Source organism: Lonchura striata, chromosome 15 (genome assembly GCF_050655825.1).
Source record: "Lonchura striata isolate lonStrDom1 chromosome 15, ASM5065582v1, whole genome shotgun sequence".
NCBI classification, from domain to species: Eukaryota; Metazoa; Chordata; class Aves; order Passeriformes; family Estrildidae; genus Lonchura; species Lonchura striata.
In genome coordinates, this window is record NC_140717.1 from 5,195,204 (window position 1) to 5,208,410 (window position 13,207).

Below are 13,207 nucleotides of genomic sequence, written 5' to 3' on the forward strand. Positions count from 1 at the left end.
GAATAGGAGGAGGATGCCTTTCTGTTGGAGAGTACATGTGGTTGAGAGATGGTAGATTAGCATGGACATAGGTCTAAGGATAGCTTTTCTCTTCTAGTTCAAACTCACTGGTTCTGGGCATGCTCATGTCTTTGTAATTTATTTCCCTGTCCCAGAATGCTCCCCCATCCAGCTCTGTGTACTACAGAGATTGCCTGTCCTTTGGAGGAAGTGTTGGAGGAGTTACAAGACTCCAGTAATTTTTCCTTCCTCATTGCAAAATCGGGTGTGAGTGAGTCCAGACTAGAACTTAGCCTGAACTAAGGTAGTCTGGACTCACCTTCTCTGGCATTTTGTTTTTCTATGAGTGTGACAGTGAGGCTTGGGCTAAAATCCACAGTAACAGTAAGATGAAGCAGTAGACAAAGGGAAGAACTTGCCCTGCTTTTCCCCAGGGGATGTTTGTGGGTTTTCCATGGTTTTCCACTCTGGTTAGTCTAATTTGTTTTTCTCTCTGCCCTTGGGCCCAGGTTCCACGAAGCTGGGGACAGCCAGCAGCTTCCTAGCCGCGATGCCGCGACCTTGAACGATTTCCGGGCAAGGTGCCATGCCTTGGATCTCGCCATGGTGCCCGAGCACGACTCCAAACAGCTCCCAGAGGGCTTCACCAACCTGCCCCCACTGCCCCCTCCTCTGCCTCCTCCCCAGGACTACACAGGAGTGGTGAACATGGCTCTGGACTCTGTGGGGAAAGCCGGGGCCCGGGCGCCCATGTACAGTCCCTATGGCACCGAGCAGGGCCTGGGGCAGTGGGTGGTGCCTTCCCACAGCCAGTACAGGGCAATGAGCTACTCGGCCTTCTCCACGGAGTACAACACACAAGGAACTCCAGGACATGCCCATGGCACCATGGCAGAGTGGAGCCAGTATCCTCTGTTCCCCTACGCTTGCTGGTGAATGGGGAGGACCCTTCCGAGTGAAAAAAACTGAAAGAAAATTGTAAATGAGATTGAATTTACCGTTGGACTTGTGAAGCTTTGCCTACAGTAGGCAGAGGTATTGCTGCAAGCAGTAGCATGGGACACCTCCACTTCCTTGTCTCCTTGCACAACAACCTCACCATATTTCACAAGCAGTGGTTAAACTGGTGGCTGCCCCAGCCATGCCATTGTGGATCAGACTCAGTGTTGTTCTGCAGTGGTTTTTTTCCCAGCAGGAGTAGGAAACCACAGGTCTGCAAGAACAGTATTTAAGGAACTGCTGAACTCGCGGTCAGTGTTGGCACCTCACATTTGGCAGTTTCCAACATCCCTTCCTCCTGGGACTTGGTGCAAGGAGATAGGGGCTGAGGACTTCCAGTAAGCCATCCATGTGGCAAAAAAAGCTGTAGAAAATATTGCAGAGACAAGCAAAGCGAGCAATCCTGGTGAACTTTGAGCAGCTTCTTCAGTTAATATAGTCAAAGTAAAGCTAGAGTTGTGCCTTTCTTCCAGCAGCAGATGACAGTAAAATGCACAGCAAGGTGTGTCTGGAGCACAGCAGGGGAGAGTTTGCAGAGTCTGCAGGCAGGGGAGAGTTTGTTCTATGCAAGAGAAGTAGCAGCAAGGCTGTGTGTGGTGTCTTCCTGTCCCCATGCCCATCCCTCCTCTGCCAGCCCTAGATTCGAGGTCAGTGAAACGCTTTTCTTTCTGTGAAGATGGAGGGACTTTGTTCATGGAATGTGGGGGGCTCCTCTGGGGCCTTCCAAGGTTGTCAGAAGCAGAGCCATGAGCAGCAGTGCTCTGTGTCACTCTTCTTCTCTGTTTTCCCTCTTCCTTTAGAGGGAAAGGAAATTTTCCACTGTGAACTTACTCCTTCTTCTGCTCCCTGCCACCCCTGGAGAATATAATTTATAGTTGTGGTTCCTGCACTGCTCTGTGAGTGTTAAGTGCTCTGTGAAGTTATCTCGCTGCTGTTAGGGAGTCTGTAGGGATCTGTCCATGTTTAGTTATCAGAGTGGTTCCACTTCCCTCCTCTGTGGTCCCATTCTGGGCAGGAGCACCTGTGCACTGCCATGCAAGCAGGGATTCTTTTCATCTTCCTGTAAGAATGGGGAGGCCTCCCTGTTTGCCCAAGTGCAGATGGCCCTGGCACTTGGTGACACAGACTCATTCTTTCTCAGGGAGGATGGAGATGCTCCTAGGCATTATTTAGGGAATGTTTTCATGTCACATTAATAGCTGCCGTGTGGCCTGCAGCCACACTGAGGCGTGTCATTTAGCCTGTGTGCCAGATGATTTTCTGTGTGCACACACGTGTGAGAGAGTGTGTGTGTATGTAGCAAGATGTTGTCTCTGAGCAGACCTGGGCAGGTTTGTGCCTCAGGACCCCTGTGCAGGGACACTGGGAAAGGCTGTGCACCAGTTTTTTGGGGCACCAGCTCCTCACTGTGCATCTGCATAGCGCAGGGATGTTGAGCCATGTTGTTATTGTTAAAATTACTGTGAAAAGTAAAGCCTTGTAAATTTGTGGGCTCAACTACAATGACTGTTTTCTTATTTAAATTGTATACTGCAAACTGCTTTTGTAGCACAATTATGATATTTACAGAGCAGCTGAGTACTTCCCCTGGGCTTCCCAGGATTTGAGGATGTGCAGCATTGAAATAAAGGTCAGACTTTGCCACAGTACATGTACATAATGCCCTGTGAGCCTCCCCTCTGATGGCACCCTGGCCAGTAGTGATTTGTACCTGCTGTGTATGACACACATGTGGATGTCAGCAACTCACTTAAAAAGAAATCTGGTTGGGGAAACAAAATATGGAGCACAATTTTTTTAAATGCAAAAATATCATTATTTCCTGCTGTGCAAATGCCAGCTGTGTGAAGGCAGATCAGCTGTAAAAGGCTGTCTCTGGCCATTAGTAGTTAATTTTGCCACCACTGTCCTTCACATCTTGGAAATGAGAGGAGCAGAACGACCGGGGAGTTGAGTGAGTGCCTTGAGCAGGGGACCCGAAGGCGGTTCTTTGTGCATGGGATCACTGCCAGCAGCACACCCGCCAGAGAGAGAGAGAATGCATCCCCCACAGGCTACCTGGTTGGATCTGTTTCTTTATCTTTGTAGCTGGGATGTGTTTCCCTGTCACAGAGCGCTAATGAGGATGAAAAGCTGCAGTGAGCATGAGTAACTGAGGACAGCTGGGCAGCACTGGGGAATTCCTGTGAAAACACGAGTGCAATGCTGTTTCTTTCAAACCTTTGCAGTAGCAGTGCAGGTGCTGCTGCCCCCTGGGCCTGTCGGTAGAGCTGGTTTGGCAGACGGCTCTGCACTGGGGTACAAGACTCAGCTTTGTGCCTGGGACGAGCCATCAATTACTCATCAGCCTTCTGTTACAACGGGACTGCTCGCCCTTCTCCAGTGAATCATCCAGCTTGCACAAGTACCTATCCTTTCTCTCTGATTAGAGACTGCGCTCGGCTTGTTCGGGAAGCCTTTGGAGATTTTGCCTGTAGGTGTGCTCTGGACTCTGCTCCCGCCCCCTCCCTTTGCAGTTCCCACTGGCTTGTTTTCTTCAGCTGTGGCATTTCAAGTCTGTATGAGCTCGAACTGAAATGCTGGTTTTGCACGCATGTGAGAGAATGTAATGCCTCTGACAGCTTCAATAAAAGGAAATTAGACGTGTGGAAGTCAGGCCATTAAGACTAATAAAATAAACTCAAAAGTGTAGGTTTTGTGCATCTTTCTCAAGCACAACATGCTCTGCTTTAGTCATGTTACCTGGGGCCAGTTTGTACATGCATGACACGCTGTTGATTTCAGCATTCATTGTTCTCCACAGTGTGCTCAGTGAGCCTCAGGTTATCTGCTCACACTGCTAGATATGACTCAAGCTCTTGCACCAATTCTTTGCAGCAAATTGTTTATTTTCTCTGTGTTTTCTGCTCCTCTCCTGCAGAGAAGTTACATAAGGAGGAGGGCAAATGGACTATAAATGGGATCTAGGTAAATTTCCTATGGGAAATCAAGATCTTGATTTATTTTGGTTTCTCCTACTGGTTTTTGCAGCCTTAAGCCTTGTCTGACATTGTTTCGATGCAGATGGGAATGGCAGAAAAATGCTTTCTTGCCGATGCCGCAGTTCTTCCCCAGGCAGGCGCAGGTTCGGCCGTTCCCTGCAGCTCCAGCGCTGCCCGCAGCCCTGCGGGCACACGGCGAGCCTGCCCACACCTGCGGGCTGTGCCCTCTGCACTTGCACCTGCGCTGGCTCCGCACAACTTCCAGCTGGTTTCACGAAGGGATTTTCTAATTTCCAGGTGCTGCGGGGACAAGGTTGTGCGGGGCCGGTGCGAGCCAGGCTCTGGGACGGAGCCGCTGGCCGAGCTGCGGCCCCGGCTGGGGCGAGCCCTCACGCGGGGCTGCAGGGAGCCTGAGCAGATCCTGGGGAGCAGCTTTTCCATGCTAGGCTGGGGCTCTTGGAGCACCTAGTGCTGGGCAGGACTCCTGGCTTGCTTTGGGCTGACCCGCAGCCGGGACGGGCTGTCTGTCGTGGTGCTCCCTGAGCCTCCCAGGAGACTGCGACACGCGTTTCCTTGGACAGCCGAGCAGCGGCTCGCTGGAAGGCGATCCAAGCAAGCAGTGCAAACCCCCTTCCAGCAATAACAACATTCTTTCAAGTCGAATGGGTTTTTATTGCAGAGCTTAAAACCCGCTTAATTCCCGAGCCCTAGGGTGGGATCCGTGCGGAACATCTTAGCGGGGGGAGGCAGCATTTGGCTGGAGCAACAAGCAGCGCTGGTGAGCAGCCGGGCGGCTCCGGGCCAGAGCCGGGCTGCCAGAGCTGCCCGCGGTGCCAGCCCCTCTGCCCGCTCCTCGTGTGCCTGCCCGCCCTCGGCCTCCAGGTGCTCACTGCAAAGGGAGGGATAAAACTCTGCAGGGCTGTTTGGGAATGGAGGCACTTCTCTGGATCCTGGTGGGGGTGAGCTGTTCCGTGTCCCTCAGCAGCTGCTCACAGAGCCACAGCCTTGCTGCAGTGTCAGTGGCTATGAGGGAGGCCTGTTCCTGTCCTCGGGGCTCTGTTCCCAGCCCTCTGCTGCTGGCCTGGCCCCCTGATACTCCAGGTGAGCTGCTTTTTACTGTCCTGCCTTGCAGGGCTGTAGTGAGGTCTAAATGTCTTTCTGGACATTACAGCAGGAGGAACACAGGGAGAGGCTTACAGGACACAGTGAAGGGAGTAGGAAAGGTGTTTCTCCCCCACAGCACACGACACACACGTCCCAGAACAAACCCAGAAGCATTCTTGAAACCTGGGCCTGAGCAGAAGTGTCAGACAAAATTTTAACTGAGGGTGAAGCAAATCTTGAGAATAGGTGCTGCAGCTGTGCTGAGCAGTGTTGCTGTTCAGCCTAGTTTAGTGTTATTCCTTTTTTGTTTTTCCAAGTCGTGTGAGTTTGTTTTATGACCTGAAGCACTTTGCTGTGGGGTGCTGGATTGCCTCTGACACTTCTCTAATACTCGATTTCTTTTCTTTGAACATGCAGGTGTACAACTACAGTGTTCCTGCCCAGACAGCACCCTGCTTGGTGAGTGTAATGGATAGATTTAATCTCCTACAGTTCTTTGGGGACATGCTGAGGTTTTTATTTCCTCCTCCTCTATTTTTACTGAAGAGGGTAAATTATGTGCCTCCATAAAGCAGAGTGGGCAGCCGGTGATGCAGGATGGGCACTCCCATCAGTCATGCACTAGGCAATAAAGCACTGCTCACTTTCAGTATCTCTGCCTCTCATTGTACAAGTATGACTGTACATGTAAAACAGCAGCTGTTCACAGGAGAGATTTCCTGTGTGCTGGCACTGTCACTCCAGCTCCCATCTGTGGGGTCACAAAGCACGGGCACTGTGATCTCTGTAACTGTACCTTCCTTGCTGGGAGATGGTGCATTAAGGGTAATCTGCGTGGAAATGCTGCTGCAGACAGGGATGAGTCAGGCGTGATTCCTGCCACACCGCGGGGTCTGTCCCCACGCTGAGCAGCCAGCCCTCTGCTCTCCCACAATCTGGTTTGGGCTCTGCTTTGCCATCTAGAAGTGGAGACAGAGCTCAGGCTCTGCCCAGCAGCATCCGGTGAGGGGAAAATGGGAATTGCTTCGGTAAACTAAAGTCAGCCCTCCGGGGACAAAGGCAGTGAACTAGAGCAGCGGAGGGGATGTGATCAAACCCGCTGTTCACCAAAAGGATGTGCTGAGCATTGCACTGACATAGGCTGAATGACACTAATGTGCTCCCTGTAGAGCCCCTGGGGACACAGGGCATTTTGTAAATCCTGGATGAGAAAGCTGGGCCAGGAGAGCGGTGTTCTGCCCCCCAGGCTGGGCTGGCGCTCCTCCTGGAGCGCCGCATGTTCCTTGTCCTGCCCGTATGGCTGTTAATGGCCTTGTCCTGCCTCCATCCTCAGGGAATAATTGCCTCACACTTGAGCAAATGTGCTCGGTGTTTGAAAGGAGTCTATCGATTTGTGCGTATTCCTGAAAGCCTCACAGGGCCCTGTTCCCTTTGAAGTGTAAAAGCATCTGTCTGTCTCGGCTTCTCGAGCAGCCTCCCGCTCCATTTGCATCTCCTCTCGGGCTGCCCAGGAATCCATCCCTGGCCCCATGCCGTGCTCCGGTTTTGGCTGCTGACAGGGCTCCCTGCCACGGGAAGATGGGACTTGGAGACAAAGGTGCAAAGCTTCAGTCTAGGGAGGGGGTTGAGCTCAGCTTGCAGCTGAGGGTACTCAGGATAGAGCTGCTCCTGGAGGCCAGTTTCCGGCAGACAGACTGGGAATGTTCTTGTTGAGTACTGATCTGTGGTGGGTATGTTAATTAGGAAGGAGAGGAAATAGCCTCTGGCTTCTCCCAGCCTTAGCACTTCACTTCCCATGCCAGAAAACACTGGTTGGTAAGGAAGAAGGCCCGACCTGGACTGCCTTGGATAATCCATCATGTGGGAGCTGAATTGCTCAGGAATTGATGGTTCTCTGATGTGCATCTGGACAAATACTACTGAAATGTCACTGAGTCCCTGGTCTTTGTGTGGGAATTCAGCCTGTGATTCTCCCCATCCCACCTCCCCTGGGCAATGGGACTGGCCCTGGAAAAGGGCATTTCCCCTTACAGGGGTGACTGTATTCCTGGAGCTAGGACTCAGAGCTCTGACACTCCTTGGTCATCTCTGGGGTGGTGGTGGGAGCACAGTGCAGATAGCTCCAGGCTGGAATTGCAGGGGCTGCCTGTAGCCACTGCCATCCAGCACCTCCCAGATGGTGCATTGGGTTTCCTATTTCAAGGGGGCCCCAGTGGAGCAGCCGTGGCACCTCACTGCTGGAGGCAGTAAATGGGCTCCCATCTGGTTTTAATGATCAGTAGCACTTTGGTGCTTGTTTATTCCCGTGTTTTATGCTTCAGCAATAAAATACTGCTTCAGTTTGTTCAATCTATTCTGGTGCTGGATGCAGATGAGTTCACAGCCTCTGACAAAGAGGTCCCAGCAGTATACAGGATGTTGTCTGTTTTGTTTTTGTTTTGTTTTTTTTTTTTAGACAGCTGGACAGAATCAGAATCAGGTGGCTTTTGAAATATAAGCATCAGTGGACAGTATAGAAGGCAGGGCACACAGCTCATCATGTCTAGCAAATAAATAATGTCTTTAGATTAAAGAAGGCTTGGTTCTGGAGCTGGAACTCTCTGCCTTTCTATCCTCCACAGGGCAGCACAGAGCTCTAATGTGGAGACTGAATGAAGTTAGTCCTAACTTCAAACCAGATACTCAAGGAAATTTTAGTCCCGAAGTGCTGCCTGCAGCAGTCACTGAGCTGTAGCATTGTGCTTTAGCCATCCCACCACAGCCCTACAGTGGCAATGGAAGTAGCAGAAGCACTGGCAGGGCCAGTCTTGCCATGGGCACACACCAGCTCTGTGATAGGTTCCTGGTGCCACCATGCTTGGGGCAGCTATGGTGGGCTAGGAGCTGTACAAAATTCTCTGGGGGCAATGTAGTCATCTATTAAATAAATCTGAGGGGGCAGCTGTATGTAAGGGGCTGTGGGACTTTCTTCCTGACCCCAGTACACGTGTGTGCAGGCAGCTCCAGCACTAAGAGCATTGTCCTCTGAAAGGACAGGCAGTAACACCTGGCACATCTCTGGCATTCAGGATCTGGGATCCTGAATCAGTTTTGCAAAAGCCAGTTAAAGCTTTTCAGCACCTCTGTCACAGGGTAGGTGGGGACACTAAGGCAAAGAGATTAAAGACAATAAACCACAGTGGGAGAAATGGGCTCTTTGTCTCCCTTCTGACTTTTATGGAGACCTGGAAACATTTTGCTTTCCCATCTGACATTAATCTTCTACCCTAATGGTGGAGAAACTTTCTTCTCCACTTTATTTCCCAACTGTATGCTCCTTGGAGGATCTTTAACTCTTACCTCTAAAGAACATTGATTTTCTGCAGAGACCCTTTTCCCCAATTGTTTGTCAAGGCTTGGATCTTTAGGTGGCAACTAAAGGGAGAAGGATTTTAACAAACTAATTAACCTCCCTCCAAGTCATTCAGGGTCTGTTCCCCTGGTGGCACTGGTGTTGCATTTGTGCTAATTTCCCCTGGAAGGTCTAATGTAGGGGGAGCGATTAAAGGAGGCTTTTCTCGGGCAGTTTTTACACAGCAGGAAGAGGGAAGGTGGCAGCGGCTGCTCTGTTTGGTTATTGCTGTCCCCAGCGTCATCCAGCCAGACCCTGCTGGAACCAGAGCCCAGCTCCCTGCTCTAGGAATGAGACCGGCCAGGTCCCAGCAAGGCAAAGCAGTCCCTCAAACCTCACCAGATACCTCTGAAATGGGGCTCTGGGTTACACCAAATGTGTCACCCCAGCTTCCCAAACAAACAGGGGCTGTCAGTCAGGGTAGAGGGAAGGGTCGTCTGCAGAGCTGAGCGGGTTTTGCCATCACAGTGTCAGAAGGGCTCTCTGCTCCTCTGGCTTTCAACTGCAAATGAAGCAAATGGCAAAACATTGACAAAGGACCTCCCTGGCCTCTGCGCTGGCCCAGTGCTGGGTTCAGCCTCCCAACCCTGGACACATGCTGATGGTGTCAAATCTCCTGGAATCAGGGCAGAACTGCGTCATGGTACCCTGGAAAAAGGAAACTGTGATTCTTATGGATGCTCCTAAAAGCCCTGTGCTGCTGGAATCAGGTGAGGCTCTGGGTGGCAGGAGACAAACAGATGTAGGGGCACCATGCTCCTCCTCATGCTGCTCCCAGGCTGAAAGTGGGGATGATAGGGAAAAATAACACTGTGATTCCTGGGCTGTAGGGCTGGGACAGCTTGTGAGCTGTGGCACGAACTCCTCGGTCCAGACTATAAAGTACTTCACAGGCCTGTCCCAATTGCCTGGCCTATTAGTTTTATGGAGGGGCCCATTGTAAGGATGCAGTTGGTCTCCTTTTGCCACAGTAATGAAAATATAACCACGGTGGGGAGAGAGAGACCCTGGCAGGGAGGCAGCGGGAAGCCTGTGTTTGGGCACTGGGGTCACAACCCTATGGGCTCCTGGGGTCCCTGGGTATCTGTCGGTGCCACCGTGGGAGCACTTCGGCTTTACCCCTTGGTCCGGCCCGGGGCTCCTCCGGGCACCCCCGGGCAGAGGAGGAGGCTGGAGCCGGGCATGCACAGGCAGGGGCACAGTGCCACCCAGTGACTGCCTGTGACCTGTGAGGGGACAGCTGGGGCAGCCTGCAGGGGAATTGCTGCAAACCTCTGAGGCCTGGAAGCTGCAGCAAGGGTATCCCAGAGCAGTGTGCAGAACAGAAAGCCAAGAAACCATCTATGCCGTTGCTTTGTAGTTACAATGCACAAGGGGCAAAGCTCTGGGGCTGTTGTGCTGTGTCTGGAGCCAGGCTTCTGCACGACTTGCTCAGGTGCTGACAGAAGCCAAGTGTTGGGCAAGTTGGGGCTGAAGCAGCTCACATTTTAGGAGGGACCTGGCAGCAAAACTGGGGGAGGAGGAGGTGGTTACCTGGGATGAGCTGCTCTCCATGGGGAGGATGTGTCTCTGCTTGAGAAGTGCAGGTAGCTCTGGGGCATTGGGATCCCAGAGAGACAAGGCTGTCACAGGGGCTGCCTTGGAGCCCCTCGTCTCTGCCAGAAAGGGACCCCTTGTGTCTTGAGCAGTAGGTGACAGCCATGTGTGGTGGATTTGTGAGGTTAATGCAGGACCTTTCCTCCCTTCTGCCCAAACTCTGCCTCCATTCCTTGTTAGGTCAAGCCCTGTGTCTTGTGCTCCCAGGTTGTAACAGGTATCAACAGGCAGCTTGAATGGTGGGGGAGAGGGACAGGAGCCAGGTACAGTGGGACATGGTGCCCTCATCTCCTGAGATGGCTCCTGCAGGAAATCACTGCCCCAAGCAATGCCCTGATATATTTCCAGCAGGGACTGTCTGTTGGAGGAGGCACAGACTGTGACTCTATTTTGGGTGATGACTGCAGTGCCCACAGAGCATTTGGCAGCAGGGAGGGGTGTTAAATCAGCCTGTCCTTTTCCAGGTACATCATCTCCACCCCCCTCCATTTTCCACAGCTGTTCCAATGCAGCTCTGCCATGAGGCTGCAGGGCTGCAGTGTGGGCTGAAATCAGGGCACTGCAGCGAGGGAGGTGTGAGCCCTGCACAGCTGATGGATGCAAGTCCCACATCTTTACTGCCCTGTTAAGGACAGCACACACTTTCTGCTCCTAGGCTTCTCTCCAATGTTTTTATTTATTTTTTTATTTATTTTATTTTTTATTTATTTTTTATTTATTTTATTTTAATTTATTTTATTTTATTATTATTTATTTTATTTATTTTTGTCTGTTTAGATTTGCCAGTGTTGATCTCACAAACACCACTGTGGGCTTCTGCTGCTGTACAGCACAAAGCAAGGCTGGAGACCTGTTCCCTGTTACTTTGATGTGGCTATTGGACAGTTCCCATTCCATCACCCACCTCCGCCTCGATCAGATGGTCACTAGTGATGGTGAGGGTGGGTTACTGAGCCTCATACAGGCGGGAGCTGCTGCTGAGTACTTGGAGTAACCTTTTTGTCACTGCTGGGGTACATCCTGCACTTTGGGATGATTTTGGCCAGAGATTGCCAATGGTGCTGCTTATCCTGCATGTAGTGGTCAGACCTGTGTAAGCACATTCAGCAGAACCCCAGAACTGAGTTAATTTTAGCCTTTGTGTTTCAGACTCCTGCTGATGTGTCTCATGTCCAGGCCAAGGTGCTATTTCTTGCAGGGAAATGATCTTTGTTAATTTTAGATCTAGTTCTTCAAAGTGCCGAGTAGGCACAGCTATTCCAGGTAGTTGGGCACAGTGGGGGTGTTCAATCTTTGTGGGATATGGCTCTTGCTTACACAATGAAGGCCAAGCCTGATGAATTACATTTCCTTTGTGCCCTGCAGAGCATGAGGCTGATGCTCAGCAGGAATCCAGTCCAGAGCTGTGTATCACTGCAGACTCGGAGCCAGAGAAAGAGAAAAGCTCTTTCTCTTCAAGGTCAGTGGATTAATTGTATCACTGGTCACAAGAGCAGGGGAAAAGAAGAGATGGTCTAACATAACAGAAATTGATTCAGCAGGTAGAAGCCCCCATGAGTGCCCCTGAACCACATAATCCAGATCAAAGTAGTAAAGTAACAGAATACATTAAAAACTGTGGAAATCGAGTCTAGAAATACAGGGAGTCATTACTTCCCAGTAAGAAAAATGGGCAAGTTTGATTTTTGTATTTTTTATGACAAGGATAGCAACAGTGCACTCTAAGGCCTGGCTGGGTTTGTCACTTCTGTAAGGAGTATCCCTGGGGGTCTCCAGCTTGGCTGCTGACTGGTGGAGTTGAGTGCCAAGAGTTTCAAACCAGCTCCTATTGTTCACTTATATCAGTCCCTTCTGTCTGTTCAAAACAGTATCCTCTCCTTGGACTTGCTACTGCCCCCAGATCAGTTGGATTTTGGGTGCAGGGGCAGCTGGAGGAAAGCAAAGCAGCATGTCCAGCACTGCCCTTCTACCCCTGCTGCTCTCTGACAGCCCAGCAAGAGCTGCTTCTGCCTGAGGATCTGGAGAGGATTCACTGGATAGCACAGACTGGGAATCAGTGCAGTGGAGGGGGATTAGCAGTCCCTTGGATGCACACTTTCACTTCAGCTTTAGTGATAAATTTCTAGACCAAATGCTAGTAATGGATTTTTCAGCGCTGACTTTCAGCTGCCCTTGTTGGACCAGCCAGGACGTACGAAGCAGGAGCCAGTTCCCTGTGGATATCCAGATTTAGCTCTGATCCCAATTGTCTGGTGTGCCAGCAGCGGGTTAGACTAGTAACTCGTGCAGGGAGGGCTCTGGTTACAAAATGCCTGGAATGAAGCAAGCAGGTGCTGGGAAGGTTAACTGAGGGGAGCACGGCGTTAATTCCCCATCGCCTCTCGCTCCCCCCGCTTGCCTCGAGAGCAGCGGGATGGATCTTCTGCAGGTGAGGCTGTGCTGAGGGGCTCCAGTCCCCGGTGAGCACGGTCACACCACAGAGCAGGGCTTCGATCAGCTTTTAGCTCCCAGGGTTGTGCTGTGTGGAGGAGCCCCCGTGAGCAGAGGGCTGAGTCACGGTGGTGGGCGCTGGGTTCCCGGGCGGGCAGCTGGAGCAGAGTGGACAGCCTGACTCAGGGTGGGCAACACTCGGTGTCAATGAGTCACAATTGGTGCCGCTGTGGCTCTCATGCTCTCAGGGCTTGCATTTCAGAGCAGGAGGCTCACTCTGGACAGCTGGGCTGGTTTCTTTCCCTGCTGCCGGCCTGTCCCCCCGGACACGCGGCCCTGCTGCAGCGGGGCTCAGCTGTTCGCACAGCGACCGCCAGTTTGCAGCTCGGGGATGGAGAGTCCCTGAAATCGGAACTGCCTTACCTTTCCCTGCTGAGCTGTGACTGGTGGTCCAGCAGCTGCTACAGGAGCAGCTGACCTGTCCTCTAAACAAACAAGGCAGAGGATGGGGGACAAAAATCAGTACGATTACTCCAAGCTGAGAAGTGGAACTGTGTTCTGCTGTGGCTGCAGTTTATTTGGTTTATTTAGGTGTATTTCCTACTGGTGTAAACTCCAACAGACACCTCTGGAGTCTGGGTATGTCTAAAAGGGTGTTTGACATCATACTGGTTTAGAAATAAAACCTTTTGAATAAATCTGTGAC

The 13,207-nt window shown here is 51.5% G+C and overlaps 1 protein-coding gene across 1 annotated transcript in view; it reads left to right on the top strand.

Moving 5' to 3' along the window:
• The window catches only part of LOC110481287 (T-box-containing protein TBX6L), a 30,606-nt gene extending 26,916 nt beyond the window's left edge, over window positions 1–3,690 (top strand). Inside the window, exon 10 of the mRNA XM_021549820.3 lies at window positions 510–3,690. Coding sequence (XP_021405495.1) covers window positions 510–936 — 427 coding nt within the window. The 3' untranslated portion in view covers window positions 937–3,690. The remainder of the gene's footprint in view (window positions 1–509) is intronic.
• Window positions 3,691–13,207: the final 9,517 nt, after the last annotated feature.